The 18169-nt window shown below is 48.0% G+C and overlaps 6 protein-coding genes across 6 annotated transcripts; 3 read left to right on the top strand and 3 right to left on the bottom strand.

Annotated features, from left to right (window-relative positions):
- Window positions 1-1739: 1739 nt before the first annotated feature.
- On the bottom strand, window positions 1740-3317 carry gfsA (glycosyltransferase family 31 protein; the record flags this gene model as incomplete). Its single annotated transcript, XM_057136965.1, has 1 exon — window positions 1740-3317. One exon carries the CDS (start codon window positions 3315-3317, stop codon window positions 1740-1742), a length of 1578 nt encoding a protein of 525 aa, XP_056999651.1.
- A 2940-nt stretch (window positions 3318-6257) lies between these two features.
- On the top strand, window positions 6258-6452 carry N7520_003031 (uncharacterized protein; the record flags this gene model as incomplete). The annotated part of the gene is made up of 1 exon (XM_057136966.1): window positions 6258-6452. One exon carries the CDS (start codon window positions 6258-6260, stop codon window positions 6450-6452), a length of 195 nt encoding a protein of 64 aa, XP_056999652.1.
- A 1177-nt stretch (window positions 6453-7629) lies between these two features.
- On the top strand, window positions 7630-9314 carry N7520_003032 (aldehyde dehydrogenase family protein; the record flags this gene model as incomplete). Its single annotated transcript, XM_057136967.1, has 3 exons — window positions 7630-7677; window positions 7728-8438; window positions 8517-9314. 3 exons carry the CDS (start codon window positions 7630-7632, stop codon window positions 9312-9314), a joined length of 1557 nt encoding a protein of 518 aa, XP_056999653.1.
- A 783-nt stretch (window positions 9315-10097) lies between these two features.
- N7520_003033 (putative Rab geranylgeranyl transferase escort protein) lies at window positions 10098-11977 on the bottom strand (the record flags this gene model as incomplete). Its single annotated transcript, XM_057136968.1, has 4 exons — window positions 10098-10429; window positions 10620-11669; window positions 11732-11850; window positions 11904-11977. 4 exons carry the CDS (start codon window positions 11975-11977, stop codon window positions 10098-10100), a joined length of 1575 nt encoding a protein of 524 aa, XP_056999654.1.
- A 1271-nt stretch (window positions 11978-13248) lies between these two features.
- N7520_003034 (FAD-binding dehydrogenase) lies at window positions 13249-14992 on the top strand (the record flags this gene model as incomplete). Its single annotated transcript, XM_057136969.1, has 2 exons — window positions 13249-13653; window positions 13706-14992. The coding sequence occupies 2 exons, from the start codon at window positions 13249-13251 to the stop codon at window positions 14990-14992; spliced, it is 1692 nt and encodes a 563-aa protein (XP_056999655.1).
- A 260-nt stretch (window positions 14993-15252) lies between these two features.
- On the bottom strand, window positions 15253-18078 carry N7520_003035 (uncharacterized protein; the record flags this gene model as incomplete). Its single annotated transcript, XM_057136970.1, has 15 exons — window positions 15253-15681; window positions 15743-15806; window positions 15882-15916; window positions 15974-16049; window positions 16100-16128; window positions 16190-16204; window positions 16264-16282; window positions 16337-16432; window positions 16474-16522; window positions 16575-16595; window positions 16646-16692; window positions 16758-16845; window positions 16929-17209; window positions 17261-17932; window positions 17993-18078. Coding segments are annotated over 15 exons (2007 nt in total), but the record flags the coding sequence as incomplete, so codon positions are not given.
- Between the last annotated feature and the right edge of the window lie 91 nt (window positions 18079-18169).

Consider the following 18169-nt stretch of genomic DNA (forward strand, 5'->3'; position numbering starts at 1 on the left):
GCGAGGTGCGATGTGGCAGGCGGTCAGTCACGTGTGGGACTGGTTTAGACCGTATTATTACAAAGTGGATCAACCAGAGGTACATGATATTCACTATGCAATTACATCGTCGAAAATAAGTACCTCCCCTCTTCCGATCCCCTAAATAACCGTATCAATCCTGTTTGAACTTGGTATTTGCCTCCCCCTCTCACGCCTTGACTAATTATGATTGGTTGAACCCCAAAGGGGCCAACTCATTTGCCCCGCTTTGCCTCCGCTTGCATCCGTATCGAGTCAAGCGTAAACCCAAAGTCACTCTGGTCTGGACTTTCCACTTTATTTCCGTCGTTTTTAGTCGATCATCACTTTTCTTTTCGAGCTCTCTTGTATTAGAAAAGGATGTAAAAGATCATTCAAAAATATACACGATTCACCTGTTCATAACGGTCAGTCCATACATGCCGCTCTATAATTATAATAAGGCTCGATCCTGCATTCCACCGCACTCGGATTGGCCCCAGATGTGGCGGCTAGGGGATACCTCGGGACTATACCAGAGAAAGTTACTCCGGACTCCAGAATCTCAACTGGATAAATTGAATAAATTGACGAACACATACCTGGCAGAATCTAACATGTGAGCTCGCGAGTATGGATTTATTGAAATAAAGATCATATGTGTACATCGGTTGTACAGTAACTCGCGGTGTACCTCCCCAGATATGCTCTGGTATGCAGTACGCCTGCCTCGACCCACGGTCGGATTCCTGCAAAACATACCGAAGGAAGGTATTACAGGAGGCACAATCTCGCAAGACTCCCTAGGATCCGTTTTCGGATTGATTAGGGCCTCGGCATTAGGGCCTCGGGCGGCACCAATCTCGGCTTCTATGGTCTGGATCTATGACTTTATCTTCAACCAAGATCAGACGTGCGCCGGGAAGTCGATAGCGAAGAAGCTTAAATTACGGGACTACTCCGAGAATGGGAACTTGAGATAAAACGGTGCCTAGTCATTGTGCTTAATCCACCTAGCTACCTAGGCAGATGTATGATCTTGGACTGGGGCGTGGGCGTTTCAACCCACAAAACGACCGTAAATAAGAACTCATCATATTCTTCGCATAATGAACGATCTGTTCAACGCTAATCACCAACGGAGACCCAAACACGGTCTTCGGTTCAAGTCTATTTTTACAAACACGATATGCATGGCCATGGATAGAAGCCTCACCCCGAGTCGCGACGGAGTTCCAGGAGCAGTGAAAGTGAAACGCGACAAAGAAAATAAATAAAGAATAGAGGGAAGGACGGAGCAAGCTCATTGGCATGGGAAAGTACATAGACTTTTGGTCCCAGCAAGGAGGTAGCTAGAGGGAAAGAAGAAAAGGTCGCCCGAGAAAGGCCGGGATATAGAAAGCACGGAAAGCCACCATGGTTCCTGCACCAGAAGGGACTCCGCCAATGCCAACGCCGGATAAATGAACAATCAGAAACTGGAGGACGCGGAGGTCAAGTCACGATCACGAGTCTCATCCGGGAAAAAGAAAAGAAAAAGGTCGGTGAAGAAAAGAAGTTGTTGATGCAAAATAGATTGGTGTCATGAGTGGGAATAAAGGAAGCTGGATGTTGATGGTAGGGGAAAAAGCAATAGAATCATGTGCAGCGAAATGAAAGGTGTGGACAATCGAAAGAAGCATCCAAGGACCAGCCTTCAAAAAATCACTTGGGGGGCTTCAACGACAAAAGTAATGGGCTTATTGCTGGTAGGTACCGCGAAGCTGGTGATCGCTGAGACCGCCACCGCCGCCGCCCTTGGGGCCAAGCCAGACAATTTCGATCACACTACGGCCCTCATCTTCTTCGCGCACGTAGAACTGGTGCACATTATCACCCACCACGTAGGCGTCGTGAAGCAGCCAGCGGTCCTTGGTAACACCCTCATCCTCCGCTGGACGGAGGGGACCCAGGCGCTCTTCGAAACCACGGGGATCTTCGGGCCAGGTCTTCTCGACAGCATCGAAGTCAATAGCGTCATCTGGCACAGACTCATCGTAGGTGTACTTGACCATGGAGTAGCCGTTGGTCAAAACCCAGAAGTGACGGCTGGTCTCCCCAGTGGCGTTGTTAACGGTCTCCTCCTGGTCAAAGACCCAGCGGCGCAGCACGGACTTCCGGCCAGCGGCCGCGGCAACAGTGGTCATTTTCACAACATCCTTGGTGTACCAGCTGTTCCAGTGGTGCATGGACTCGATCTTGCGACCAGATTCGTAGACGCCGTCCACGGGGTCAGTCATGTCCATCTGGTAAAGCGAAGGCCACAGGGTCAATTGAGTGTCGCCGAAGCGCTGGATACACTGGCCAAGCTTCTGGTCACCGGGCTGCTCGCCCCAGGACTGACATTCGTCGTAGTACTTCATGAGGACATCCAGGAGGGGTCGGGAGACGAAAACACCGGCACCACCGAATGCGATGTGACCGAAGGTATCCACTTGCCAGCTAGCCTCGGAGAGAGATCCAATGTAGTGCTTCTTCTTCTCATCAAAGAGCTTCAGCTCCTTAGCAAACGTGGGCAGCGATAGGAAAAAGGTATCGTCATCGCTGAATCCAACCCAGGAGGTGTGTGGGCGGTGCTTGCGAATGTGCTCGGAGAAAGCCTCCACCATACCAAAGTAGCGAGCGGTGAAATCAAGAGGCGAGGCAATCAGAGTCAGGTCCAGTCCGCGGTTGCGGAAGTAAGTCTCCTGCTTCTCCAGGTCATCATCCGACTCGGGCACCAGCACAATCAGACCGGCCTTGGTGTTTCCGTAGGTGTAAAGCAGGGACGGCAGCAGGCGATCGAGACGATCCACAGTGGTGGCCAGACCGAACAGGAGCTTTGAGGTCTCCTCCACATCGTCATCGGCTGCGACGTCGACGTCAATGATCTCCGGGCAGACAAACACATCTTCCTTGTTTTCTGGGGAAACGACCATGCCGCGCTCCATGGCAACCATGGGCGGGAGCACGGGCTTCTGAATTTCCTCCAGGGTGTGGAACTCGGTATCAGGGCTAACCAGACGAGGGCGGAAGTAGGCACGGGTGTAGTTCTTGCGTGCAAGCCAGTCGGAAAAGCCAAGGGGAGCGGCCAATTTCGGGTCGACCTCACAGGTGTTCGTCATGTCGGACTGGCCTGCGGACATGTCTATTTGGGACTGGCCCAAGTTCACCTGCTCAATGGGGTGTTTGAACCGGAGAAAAGATGACCGGTCATAGCGTTCCATGCACCAGAAAAAGACACCAATCGAAAGCAACGCGAGTAACGGAAAGACCGTCTTCAGCCGGAAAAGGGGCATCTTGACGATTGGAGGGCTCGATTTTTCGAACATGTACGTGAATATCTTCTGCGGAGTCGAAATGAGGAGGGAGGCAGGGGCAATGCGGCAACCCTTGGGGGTTGTAAAATTAGGTGGTTATCGAATTCGGCGTGGGCAGAATTCCGGTGTGTTCTGTCCCGTGATAAATCGTACAGCTGGAGCTGACCACAGAGCGAGACGATCTTGGGATAAGGTGAAGGTAAGTTGACCACAGATGGGTTTTAATGTGTATTCAAGGAAAGACAGGCAGTTTCAAATGCCGGAAATCAACGAGAGGCTGGCAGCGTCGGGACCCGCGACACCGTCAAATGGGGGAGGCGGCGTAGAGAGTCAAAAGGGGTTTAAGCGGGAAAAGAGAAGTGACCCAACGCGGCTGGACAACGAGTCCAGGGCGAGACTAAAAGTTCGATGGAGAAGGGGATGAGCGTGGAGAGTGCGAAGGGAAAAAAAAAGGGAGAGAGCGAAGAGGTAAAGTAGGTTTAAAGGATCGGGGGGAGAGCGAGAGAATGCGTGTATTGGTATTACCTGTAATATTTCCAACTTGGATTTGAGGATTTTTCGATTTTCCGGATTTTTATTGTATACACAACTTCAGGGCTACAGGGCTGTTTGCAGGAGATTCATTACTAAGATCTGAATAGACACATGGTATCGCATGGTGGATTCTATGTAACATTAGTATAGATCAAATTTATCTGTATACCAGTGGGATTCCTTCCAAAACGGAGATCGTATTGATAGTCTGACTTGGGGCCTCTTTCCTCCCCATGATGCATATATGATTCTTGTATGCATTTGTTCCTTGTGTTTTTTGTTTCTCTATCCATCGTCGATCATAACGGGAAATGGAATGCGACTCCTTCGGGACAGATCATCCAAATGTTCCATCCACTATATCAAAAAAGTGATGATCGGCAAATGAACTTTTGGTGTGATTATCTGCTTTTTTTCTTCTGTCCCTCTGGCTGGTTTGGGTTTGGCAAAGGACAGTACGAAGTAAAGGCTATCCATAGTGTAAGGTAGGTGATAACCAGAGCACCATGGAAGGATGATCGCTTTCGTCCCTGTAGATCCGAATCCGGGTACATCGCCCATCAGAACGTCTGCAACGGTTGCTAACCCCGTCGGAATATCGTCCGCCAGGTCTCTATCTCGATCAATTTGGTCTTGATTAGAGACACGGTATAAGTCCATGTACGACCCTAATCTATATCCGGACCATATGCCCTATACATCCCTGTCGTTACCCTGTTATAGATACATCTGTATTGATATAACCTGACATCGCTTATCTGTGGACAGTTACTGCGCCGTGTAGCACTAGAGAGTACTTTCTTCTGTCGACAAAGTATACTTGGACTTCCGAAAGAACCTTATATCCATCCCATCATGATGATGCCGCAAGCGATATTAGATCGAGTATAAATCACGTCACCGGGACGCGCTTGGACCAACACATGTAAAGCCAAAAGCATTTGAGACTAGAACACTCTGTAAATCGATTTAAATCCACTGTTAAAAAATTGTACAAACATTTATTTCAATCAAGTATAATTACACATCTTTCCACAGGAAATGATCTAAAGGTTGATCGTCCTAGCGTCCAGCCGCCCTGACCAGTCAGCAAGCAGCGGAGGGGCGCGCAGGTGGCCAACTGCCCCACCGACGCGTGTCCTCGGTGGCCGTTAATCTTGGCTTTTCTAACCTCGCCAATCATACCCATTCAAAGCATCATAACCTTATGGCACATCTCATCCAATTCGTGGACATTTGAAACAAAATCACTTGTACAGTAAGTTCATACCTGATTTGGGCTTCTTTTCCTCTGTGCAGGTTTGGGACCAGACCATAAAAACTTATCTTCGATGGTTGGCAGCTGCAGTGTGGCGATGCTGATGTCCTTCAGCCGTGGTCTTCTCTCAGGGCAAGTGGCAAGTGGGCCAAGATCGACGGGTGAACCATTCAGACTTTCACCCTGGGCTCAGACCTGTGGTACGGACGCAGGGACAAATTCTGGTCCAATTTGATCCTTAAGACAGCTGCGTCATGTCCCCTCTGTGCTATATATATTAACCTGTAAAGGTGCGTGTTTCACCTGGGGCACATGAGGATGATTTGGATTACATAATTGGACTCAAGTTGAGTGTAATTTACAAGCGAGGCTGTTCTTGCTGTATGGGGCCGTTGTAGGCAACCATTTAAGCTATGACTACGGAGTACCAATCGTAGAATGGTAATATATTTTTTAATATAACATTAATGCAATAGAATACTATATACGGAGTATGCATACTATGATTGTTTTCGTGACGAAATCGCACCACATTGAAGTTTCACATTAAGCTCGATCTTAGCCGTCTTGGCACCTGGGCAATGCTGTCATTCCAAAAAAAATTAAAATTAATCCAAGCCCCAATTAGGGGAAATCCAAGCGGAGTCGTAATTTAACGGAGTACAGTACAGACCCTGAAATGAAGGAACCAGTGTCAGCTTCAGTGGATCCGCCCCTGATCGTCAGTCCCTTTTTGCCGAAGCAACCCTTTTATCTTAGAACGTTCTAGGAAGGTGTGGACACCCCCTATTCAGAGAAGGATTATTAAAATTACACCTACCTGGGTCGAAGTGAAAATGCTTTATAAAATGATGCCATCTATCGCCATACCATATCCAGATAGCGAAGGGTCTGAACCCGACCAGTACCTGTTATCGGGATCTAACTATTCTTGGTAATTCGTCCATTCAAATATCGGTATTATTGCCGGCCATATGGTTGGTTCTGGTCACCCATTTTCATTTCTTTGTATTCCGTACACTGCCCCCTCTCCACCCCCCACAAGATTAGCCCAAAATTAATTTATGTAAAATTTCCTGCTTTTTCGGTTTGTACACATCCAGCACGGAGGATGGGGGAACTCAAAAATGATCATCACAAGAAAGACCCTGCATGATGCTCCCGAGGCGTCGATGTTCTGCAGAGAACATGGGAAATACGAGATTGGATCTAGCAACTCTGCTCAAAGCGGGGGGTGTCTGAAAGTGGGGGAAGCCAACGAGAAGACCGCCGCTACCTTTTTCCGCAAGGTTTCATGTGTAGTGTGCACGGAGATCAACTGACATATCCAATATTAATGAATCTCTTGCACTGGGTATGACAGGCCTCCGGGGATCGTCTCTATTTCTTAGCCACTGCAAGGGTATGAAGCTGAAATGAGAAATTTCGGGGATTAGCTTCGAGAATCAATATATATTTGACGCCTAGAGACCAATGCCAGCCTCTGGCGGTTCCAAGCTTGATGAGAGTACATACTGACCTTAGGTACAAGTTTGACTTCAGTGATAATCGTGACACATCTCACGTAACTCTGGTCTAACCAAAGTGAAATTGTATAAATCAATACATTGGCTGAGTAACCTTCCATGGTCAACAATGATTACGAGGCAATGTTTAACATTGGAAAACACGGCCAGTGGGAGGATTAGGGCGTCCCCCGGTTGTTTCATGGTCAGATTCCTTGAATATCCCAAACAATGAACCCACATTCACAATTTGGATACATTTGTATCTATGCGAGGGTTTCGTCATAATTCATGTTATCAGAAAAGGTTGATAGTAGAACTCATATGTAGTAGTAAAAACTTCCGAGCATCCCAGGTGAATAGATTCAACATTTGAAATTTGAAGCGGAGTTCTAATGATTCGAAGCTAAGGCTGATCGCGTGTCTTCCAAAGTTGACAGACGGAGATCAATGAGCATTATGTGGTACCTATCGTGGAGAACTTGCACTATAGCTACATACTAGCATGTTCGGCACCTTTTTTTCAAATTAAATGTTTGTCCTGACTTCACGGCTAGTGATCGGTCTAAAATAATTGATATATCTGATGGTAGTCTTCCAATGTTATACGTACTAGCTAGGAAGAGTACATAATATGTACATATAAAGGCTACAGTTGACGCGTCGGACAGGTCACAGTGTACACCAAGGAACTTGCCCGCCTTTGCCATTAACGAAGGCGTAATATTCCCACACATAAATCCTTATCACAACAGCCTTCAGCCAGTCAAATATGACTACCTAGAAATCGGTGTCAGAAAAATCTTACAAGCACGGACCGGAAATCTAAGTCGAGCTTTACCGAGGACCACGGCCTTCCCCCACAGTTGCATGGATCGGGTCTTGGCAGTGCGGTGCGCGACATTAATATATACATTCTCCGCCAAACATTGATGCGGCGAGGATTTGATGTGCTCGAGAGAGAAACAGTGATACGTATTCTCAATTCTTCGCAATGGGCTTCTCAACTACTGCCGAGTTCCACCAGGCAAGGCCCCCGCATGTGCATCCGTTGGCGTACGCGCGAATATAATCGCTGACCTTCTGAAACAGGCCTTCCAAACCGTGCAAGATACGTTTGTCGCTGGGGTATCCAAGAACAAAGAATGGAGACGCCAGCAGTTGCAACGGACGTGGTGGATGATTGAGGAGAACAAGGAGCGCATCGCAGAGGCGCTTCACGCTGACCTCCACCGACACCGTCAGGAGTCAATATTCTCTGACTGCTCCGGCGTCCAGAATGATATCTTGCACACTCTCAAAGATCTAGATGAGTGGACCAAGGATGATAAGCCGACCAGATGGAACATCATCAACTTTATGGGAGGCACAACCGTTCGCAAGGAGCCCAAAGGCGTGGTCCTTATCATCGGTGCTTGGAACTTCCCAATCTTACTGCTCTTGCAGCCCATGATCGCTGCCATCGCTGCTGGCTGCACCGTGATCCTTAAACCATCGGATATGGCGCCCGTGTGCCAGGATCTTCTTATGGAGATTATCCCGAAATACTTGGATTCTGATGCTATCCGTATTATTTCTGCCGGTCCACAGGAGATGAGCCACATTCTCGAGCACCGCTTCGATCATATATTTTATACTGGATCCGGGAATATCGCAAAGATAGTATATGCTGCGGCTGCAAAGCATCTCACGCCGGTTACACTGGAACTCGGCGGCCAGGGCCCAGCTATTGTTACCTCGACAGCCAACATCGACCTTTCAGCAAAGCATATAGCGGCCACCAAGTTCCAAAACGCAGGCCAGGTAAGACCCCATCGAGATATCTAATTTTTTACTTCGTACATTTCGAGCATCGAAACAGAGCTAACCACACAAAACTAGATCTGTCTTAATGTGAACCACATCCTTGTCAACCCTCAGGTCCACGACGCTCTCGTCAAAGCCTTAATCCACCACTTCAACATCTTCATGGGCGGCCAAGATAACCGACCCGAGTACTACACACACATCATCAACGAGCGTAACTTCGACCGACTAGAACGCCTCCTTAAATCAACATCCGGCCAAATCGTCTACGGTGGTCAACGCGACCGCTCAACTCGATTCTTTGCACCAACCATCGTAACAGGCGTGAAACCAGGCGACAGTCTTCTCTCCGAAGAACTCTTTGGTCCCATCCTCCCAATCATGGAATCTGATCTCGACACTGCCCTCACATTCACCCGAGGAACCGGCCAACCTCTCAGCGCATACGTGTTCACCCAAGACCAAGCCGAGAAGGACCGCTTGCTCAACGAGATCCAAAGCGGAGGTGTCACTTTCAACGATTGCATGCTCCATGCCGGTGCCCATGGCGCCCCATTTGGTGGCACGGGATCGTCGGGCTTCGGATATTACCATGGCGTCCATGGATTCCGTGAATTCTCTTACCTGCGCACGGTTGTCAATGCTTTCCCGGCTTGGATGGAGTCTTTAATGGATGCGAGGTATCCGCCGTATTCGAGGAAGAAGACCGAAGCTTTCGCACCAACTGTTAAGCCTCCTTTCGATCGCGATGGCAATGATATTTCTCAGAGAAGCTTCACGACCTGGGCACTGGGCTTGGGGGTATTGGCGCTTTCAGCGGGAAAGTTGGGTGCGCATAAGCATATTGCGGATCTAGCCTCGCAGTGGCTGTGAGCTTTTGCAAGTGATAATGAGGATCTATTATGCGAGTATTGATTGGGTTTTGAGAAGGGTTGCCTGCAGGGGACGATGGTTGTAGCTGAATGCCGATCATCTATTCCCGTGTCATCGAAGTGGGAACTGGATCTCGATACTTGTTTTTATTGATACATGCGTTTTCTTATATCATCTCAACGTGCCTTTAATTTCAAACGTAGATTTTCTGCGAATTTCATAATCTACAAGTACCACTTCGATGACCCACCGAAAGCTGATCTTCATTATCCATCTCAACATTAGATACTAGAGCCACGACTACTCACTACGCACTCACGCATACACGTGAAGGAACAGGAACAAGAACAGCTCCAACTCCAGCTCCAGTTTCAAACTTCCTGACTTTTTTCAAATGTTTGTTTTTTGTCACGCATTTTTACACCGAATCTACCTAGGGGTCAAAGACAAAGAGAAACAGTAGATGGAAGAGGGAAACGGCAAAAGAGGAATGGAAGGATAGGAAGAGAAGAAGAAGAGAAGAGAGTTCCAACGAGCGTTTTTCTTCAATAGTGACCAGGCAGCAGGCCAACCTTGGAAGGTTAGACGCATTAGAGTAATTTGGGGGCCACGAGGAGCAATTACTTAAATATCGGCTAATTTTTGTTTAATTTGATCAAGACCAAGTGGCTTATACTTAAAATGTAAATTGAAATGAGAACGAAAGTCATCAGGACCTGTAGAAGTTCATTGGTATCATGGAAACTATGCTATGTACAGACTCTAGTCGTACTATGCTACATATCATTCATCAGTACCCTCACGATCGTCAAAGATCATAAAGTCATCAGGGTCTACATCACCCGCAACCTTCAACCATGCTTGCTTGATCATGTCAATGTTTTCATCCTCGAAGGCAAGATCCAGGCCAGAGGGCGGGAAACTGTAGACATTAGGTGAATGAGTTTGGATGGTAGCGGATGAGCCATCGTTACTGAGGCGACCTTGCTGGTTGTATCGCATGGACCAAAGCACCACAGCCTCGGGTCCTTCAGCACGAAGGAGTCGGTCCACGGCTGACTCCAATAGAGTTTGACCTTCTAGACCTGTCACAGAAACACTGCCATAGATGATACCTGTTGACGCTGAATTAGCCTTATGAACGAGTCAAAATTTTGGATAAGACCACAGTGAAGTAGCTTTGCTCTTTATCAGTTATTGATAGTAACGTTTTCATCAATGCAATTACAGGCAATGTAGATAAGTTAAGGTAATCATCATAAGAGCGAGGTGAGGGTGGGCAAGTATGTTGGGAAGGAGACTTACTCTGCTGACGGGGACAGTCGCCGGTGTCACTCGAGTGAACCTGGAGATACACTGGTGGCGACTGAGGACTGCCTATTGTTTCTCCTGGAAACATCAGGATAGCACTGGCCGGCACGGGAGCCCCTTCCACTGTGACAGGGAAAAGCGATGTGAAATTCGAGGCAACCACAGTAATCGACCTTGTAAATTGGGCACAGGACAATGTCCGTTCCTGAGTGGGAGAAAGATCCCATACGGAACCAATCACATATTTGGTCCGAACCGACTCACCGTTGGAGAGCTGTAACTCCACGGGATAATCACCTGACTCGCCATCAGAAAGTGATTGAATCCCCGTGTCGAGAGCATATACACCTCCGCCCACTGCAGAGGCTCGGCAAGCGACCTGAAGAATCTCCGACCCACCACCATATTTGGAAATGACTCCTCCAAATCCCGGACCAAGAGCACCGATTGATGCAAGGTGTCTCTTGATCCGAGGAACGGCATGGCTAGCCGATGTATTCTGGAGTGTTTGCTGGGAGAGCGACAGGGAGAGCAAAGGGCCCTGGAGGTCCTGGGGAACACCAAACTTGGAAGAAAGATAGTCACCGAAAGGCGCCGACAGGTCCTCCTCTGCTTCCCCAGAGTCTTCATCTTCTGGCTTGCTGATGTGTCGCAAGAAACGCATCAGGGTTCTCTTGGACTTCATACTGATATGAGTATCAGCGAAAATATCTTCGCGGTTGCCGGGCACACGGTGAAAGCTTCTCGTGGCCCCGGGCTCGCTATCCTCAGCATTGAAATGTTCTGAATGAATCCACCAGCTTCCTACGGCCATGAACTCCAGCTGACGATAGACCTTGGAAGAGATTAGGACTGAAATTAGTTCAGAGCGGGTGTAGAGGAAATGCGGGGAAAGAGAGAGTGTGTAGGCGCGACTCGCAGCTAGCTTGGGGCGAACGGCCGATGAACGACCGCCACCCTCAGAGCCGAGCTGGGAAGCGGACTGCAGACAGTCTTGAGGATAAGTGAAAACCTTGGCATCTTCGAATGGAGACTGGCCAGGATCTACCGGATCAACAGAAATCAGCAACATGCCGGAATGTAGAACACACTCGGCGGCAACCCACGTTGGTTGACACTGTTCACCCACTCCTGAGCCTCATCCAGACTAAAAGCTGCTTCGGATCCTCCATAGTATTGGTTCTGGTCCAAATGGAGAATCTTCTTTCCCGAGCGAGAGAGAGACCTGGAAGAAAAAGCGTCAGTTATGAAATATTGAGGCCGACCGATGATACTTACAAGGCTAATAGAGATTGAGCCAGCCCTGTTCCTGCAATGACCACGTCCCACGAGGTCTCTGCTAAGGTGTCCATATTGTCAATCACCAGACTCGAGGTCCGAGCTGTAGCAGGTAAGTGCAGATTACAGGTGCAGGCCCAATGCTCATAAGATTGAGTGATAGTTGAACAATTTCCACAAGTAAGTTTGGAAATTCCATGGACCGGAGAACGAGAAAGTGTTCAGCCCATGGAGTTCGGAGGACTGGAGGAGAAGAAAAGAAAAAATTGTTCAAGACGCGAAGTCTTGGCTGTTTTGTGCGTGAAGGCGGTCAGTGGAAGTGGGGCAGAGCAAGCTTCATAACTTGCTTTACCATGCCGCATAACTAGTAACTCGTCGCCGATATGATGAGGTACCAATTTACTAATATCTTTCTATGGTTAAACTGGCTGGGAACACTGTATTTCATTCGGCGACCCTGCCTAGCGCACATCTCATATTTCTCATCTTCAATAACAATCTTAAAGGGAGTTTCCCAGGTAATATTGGAGCCTTGAGGGGTTCCCTTCGGGGTTCCATATGAGATTGAGAGTCTCCGAGCCACTGTGACTTTTATTAAAGGATAACACTTCGTATTACAGAATACGGAATGGTTATCAGAAACCCCGGAACCTGTCAAGTTACTGTATTCTTTGCGTTTCTCCTTATTTCCTCCCAAGACCATTATATTGTAATTCTTTAGTGCGAATCACGAGTTGTACGAAACACGAGGTACGATTAGCGGAGGTTCGGGTTTAGTCATGATCCTTGATAGCAAATCTGTTGAGCCTGATGAGCTGAAATGGTTGAAGCATCATTGTATTCATCCGCATCGGACCCGACATTCTATAGACATGTCGGAGTCAGGCCTGGAATTTGTTAATATAGATAACCTGAGCATTCGGTAAATTGAGCTGAGCTAGGGCGATCCTTTCCCCCAGAGACAATATATGAATAAATAGTTGTGGAGACTAGACAGGGATTGTTGATTAGGTTAGCCTATCCTGTTGTCCATGCAGGTGCAACCGGCGGTTCTTACTCCCATTCCGCGAATGAGCCGAGAGACATTGTCTCCACTTGATCTGACCGTCAAGACTACACGTTCAAAGAAACAGCCTCGGCATACGAACGGGACATTCCATTTAAATCGCCATTGATAAAAATAGCCCCCAACTTCCAAGTGACGTGGACATATCAGGCTTGAAAGTTCCACGAGTCGTTTGAGTAACTTACTTTCACCCCCTTCAGTCAACCAAAATCCAACCAGAAGCGATTCTGGGACCAGCAGAAGCAGTTTCAATCCACCGCATGAACCAAACTCAGAGAAATGACGAGTGACAATCCTGTAATTATCATCGGCGGCGGCCTTGCGGGTCTGGTGGCTGCCTACGAGCTCTCGAAACGTGAAGTCCACAGCATCATCATCGACCAAGAGAATGAAGAAAACCTTGGTGGACAGGCATTCTGGTCTCTCGGTGGCCTTTTTATTGTGAACTCTGCGGAACAGCGCCGGGTGGGTATCAAGGACAGCCGTGAACTCGCGCTGCAGGACTGGTTGGGGACAGCACGTTTTGATCGGGACTGCGACTACTGGCCGAAGAAATGGGCAGAAGCTTTCGTCGACTTCACTTCAGGGGAGCTTGAGAGCTATGTAAAGTCACTTGGCTTGAGCATTGTCAGTGTCGGTTGGGCGGAACGAGGCAGCGGAGACGCTGGGGGCCATGGAAACTCGGTGAGCTCGGCCCCCATTGCACTGAAACAACGCCACTGATTACAGGACACAGGTACCGAGATTTCATTTGTCATGGGGCACCGGTCCTGCAGTGGTTGAAATTTTTGAGAAGCCAGTCAGAGCAGCTGTAAAGAAAGGGCTGGTGAAGTTCAAATTTCGCCATCAAGTTGACTCTATTGTGGTCGATGAGCACGGTGCAGCTATCGGTGTTCGGGGCCAAGTTCTCGAGCCATCTGACACTGCCCGGGGAATTGCAAGCAGTCGTAAGAGTGTTGAGACATTCGAGATACATGGAAGCAAAGTCCTCATATCAAGCGGAGGAATCGGTGCCAACATTGAGCTGGTCAAGAAGAACTGGCCCGTTGATCGACTCGGTGCTATTCCATCCAACTTTGTCGTTGGTGTTCCGGCCCATGTAGATGGACGTATGATCGGAATCGCTCAGGCTGCGGGTGCCAATGTAATCAACAGCGACCGCATGTGGCACTACACCGAGGGCATCATGAATTGGGATTCGATTTGGCCAAACCACGGGATTAGAATCATTCCTGGTCCATCCTCACTCTGGCTGGATGCCACGGGTCGTCGACTTCCTCCAATGCTGTACCCTGGAACTGATACTCTGGCAACGCTAAAGCACATCTGCAACAGTGGCCAGGACTACACGTGGTTCATTCTCAACAGGACCATCATCAGCAAAGAGTTTGCTCTTTCAGGTTCCGAACAAAACCCAGATATCACCGGGATGAGCTATTTCCAAGCTCTGAAACGTCTCCTCGGCTGGTCCCCCACCGGACCCGTTCAAGCATTCATGGATAAAGGAGTTGATTTCGTGGTCGAGAAGACACTTCCCGAATTGGTTGCTGGCATGAACAAACTCGCGAAGGAACGGGGCGGACCAGAACTTGACGTTGAACACATCGAGCACGAGATTCATCTTCGCGATAGTCAATGCGACAATCCATTCAGCAAAGATGCACAAATTATGCTGATCCAAAATGCGCGCGCTTACTGGCCTGAGCGATGGTCCCGAGTAGTCAAGCTCCACAAGCTCACCGATCCTAGCTATGGTCCTCTCATCGCAGTTCGATTGAATCTTCTGACTCGAAAGACCCTAGGTGGACTGGAGACAAACCTGGATGGAAATGTTCTTCGTCCAGATGGATCACCTTTCCCGGGATTGTACGCTGCGGGTGAAGTCTCCGGATTTGGCGGAGGTGGACTTCACGGATATAGCGCTCTTGAAGGTACTTTCTTAGGGGGATGCATTTTTTCGGGACGAGTGGCAGGTATAAAAATGGCCGAGGCAGTATTGGGGAGCCCAGACGAGTCCTCTTAGTGTTTACGAGTTTTATGAATAGCAGGAGTGAATGACTGGAAGCTGATACATTACCAAACAGCTGAGTATGTTAATCGATATCGATATTAGTTATTCTTTCTATTTCAATACAGGGGTGTGTTAATTGAAACTATGAAAATAGTAACAAGGTCCATCAACTGGTATTCTTATATCTTTTTTGCTAGTGGGTTGTCTTGTCTTATGAACGATTTCTTGAAAGTATATGAACCCAGCAAGATCACCAAAAGGCATTAGTTACCTCTTTGCTGCGCAGCAAGCGCCATGCTGACACGCTCCACCTGTACTCGGAGCCGCTCCACAGCATCCATCACATCCGCGAGCTGTGTCTGTGTCTGCCCAGGCCGCGCTGGGTGAAACCCACTCGCATTCTGCAAATCCGCACTGAGTTGCTCGTGACCAAGTCTTATACGATTCACTTCAACCACGGATGGATGCATTGGGGCCTGGAATCTCGAAATACTCGGATCGCTTGTAGAAGTACTAGGTGGTCGTCCTGCTATCGATCGAGAAGATGATTTTTCCGAATTTCGACGACTTGACTCGTAGATCCAGATCATCATCACATATGGAAGGTGAGTTGCTCGAAGTAAGACGATGCGTACTCGGCGGACTGTCTCTGCGGACAGGAAGAGTCGTAAGGGGCGGATGCATAGGAGTGGAATCAGGTTCTATCTCATGTTAGCATTGAGGGTCTCTAGATTTTGGAGAGCTGAAGATGGAGTTTCGAACCAGGGGTGGTAGGAAATATGTTAGGCGCCGGGAGTTGCTACTTTCTAGCACGTAGATAGATAGTCTGTGTCGTATGTTAGCGATACACAATGGGGAATACCTTGTACTGAAGTGCATTCTGGTATAGAATTATACTCACTGGAATAGATACTCCTCACGGGCGTGAGCCATGACCTAGAAACAAAGAGATTTAGCGTGGCGCTTGATATAAGTCTGACACAGAAGACCTACTCCTTCTAGACTCATGCCCATTAAACTGATGAGGCATGCAAGAATCAAGAAGTTGCTCATTGGCACGAATATCAACCTGTAGTCGACGTTAGTCACCAATGTCGAAGGTGATCGAAAAAATCTCACATCAAGCTATATCCGAAGATCGGAGAAATCTGAAGTCCAGTAAGTTAGTAATTAAGGTGTGATAGCCGGCTTGGGTAGTAGAGAGCGGACCTTTTCTGCGTTGTCCTATTGTCAAGTCCATTAACTGTCAGTAAAGCACTATCAAAGGTTATGAAACCACCCACCAATCCAAGCGTCCCAGACCTGTTTACAAGTTAGTTACTCTGAAAGTGATGAAAATTTTTCTTCCAGACTTACCCAAAGAAGACCTTCAAGAGTAAGAACGACATTTCTCCAAGAGAAAAACGGTCACGGGCAAGAAGCGAAAATGTGGTGAAAAATGCTATTCTCCACCTGTAAGTAATGTTCATAGGGCGTATACTTGAGTCACATACCTGTGTACACGACCAATACTACAGGTAGAAACCTCATAAATGCTTTCGTCTAAGGCAGGTCAGCCTCATGTACCCAGCGAATTTTCATGTCGAAGTCTTACCATCTCTTTCATCACGGGGATCTATCATTCCACAGTCAGAAAATCACTAACAGATTGGGTATAGTTTCAACCTACCAAACTGCCGAAATATGCATTAAGGCTCACAAGCGAGCATATCCTGTGGGGTCATTCGTGTTAGCGCTGCCAAATTGTGAAAGCTAATGTAAATGCAGACAATCGCACCTTGGGACAAGAAACAGCGCCTCTAATGAGAGAATATCGAATGCCAAGTTTAAGATGTAGTCGTCATGTTTCACCAGACCGACTCCCCCTATGCTTAGATTTAGCTCACGAAGCCAAGAGGAGTTTGAAGATCAATATATGGCCACAAAAGGGCATGAGGATATGGCTTACTGGTGATAATGAATGCAAATCCGACCCCTATAATGGCAAGGTTCCATAGACTCCAGAAATCCATTTGATAAAAGAGTACACCCGCATCAACGAGTCCACTCAGCTCGTCGTAGGCAAAGGCGATGATCCAAATGTCCATCATAATTTCAAAACGACCAATTGATGTTGGTGATCTTTCGACGAGTACTGTATAGTACAGAAATAACAGAGAAAGGAAGAATCCTGCTTCAAACATCTTTCGATATACAGGAACTCGTAATCGCGAATACGGATCTGCCGTTCTGGATAACCTATGTCAGAGGTATTATGATGGTGGAAGGGCCGATACTGACTTGCGGTTGAATATCTGTGGCTTCTTTGCCGAATGAACAGTAAGCGAGTCCCAAAAGACAATTTCTCCGTTCCAGATATCATTGACCATACGCTGAACCACGCGTTGACTGAGAAACCTTTTAGCTTGGGCGACAGCAGCGATTTCCAACGCATTTAGCCCAAAGAATTGAAAATATCGGGAAAAGTCCTCCCTGTCGTGGTCTGAGCCATAAAGCTCCGAATAATCTCGATTCTTCTGAGCCGCTGCGCTTCTCTTACCGAATCCAAGGAGATTAAGAGGGGTTGGCGAGCGGGACAAGAGAGGTGTTGCTTCTGTCTCGCCAGCAAGCTCAAATCCAGGATTACTCCTTTCAACCTCAGAAGTTGTTGAGTTGCGACGAGGGATCGGGAGCTCTTCCAAAAGGAAGTCGATAGCCTCAATCTGATTCAGATGACATAGAAACTGCCATGCTACAAACTCGCATGCTGCACCTCGACTTTCATTCAATCCCCAGTCATCATCGGCAACACTCATAAATTCCCACTTGAGAATCATCAAGGCCACAATGATGAAGGGATTGTGGCTATCCTCGGCCAACGCGTGTACCAGTTGACGAAGGCGATGGCCTCGAGATTCATGGCTCATGTCCTCAAATGAGAACGCGACGTCACCAATTGCCATGCTGATAAATCTACACCTGTTAGTTAGCACTGCCTCAGTTAAGTGGAATAAAAGCCAGGCTGGCGCCTACTGAGAGAGTTTTGGGATGATAGAGAACAGAGACTCATCCGTGTCAATAACGGGGATCCCGAAATCATCCATGATGCTAGAATCCATCGTGAATGTACTAGATATCGAGATCCTAGTGGGGAAATCGGGAAGCAGCCTGCTGCAAGCCCCGTATTTAGCTGCGGGCGGGTCCATGTCA

The sequence above is a fragment of the Penicillium odoratum genome (assembly GCF_028828045.1).
Source record: "Penicillium odoratum strain IBT 22623 chromosome Unknown utg000002l_segment0_segment0, whole genome shotgun sequence".
NCBI lineage: Eukaryota > Fungi > Ascomycota > Eurotiomycetes > Eurotiales > Aspergillaceae > Penicillium > Penicillium odoratum.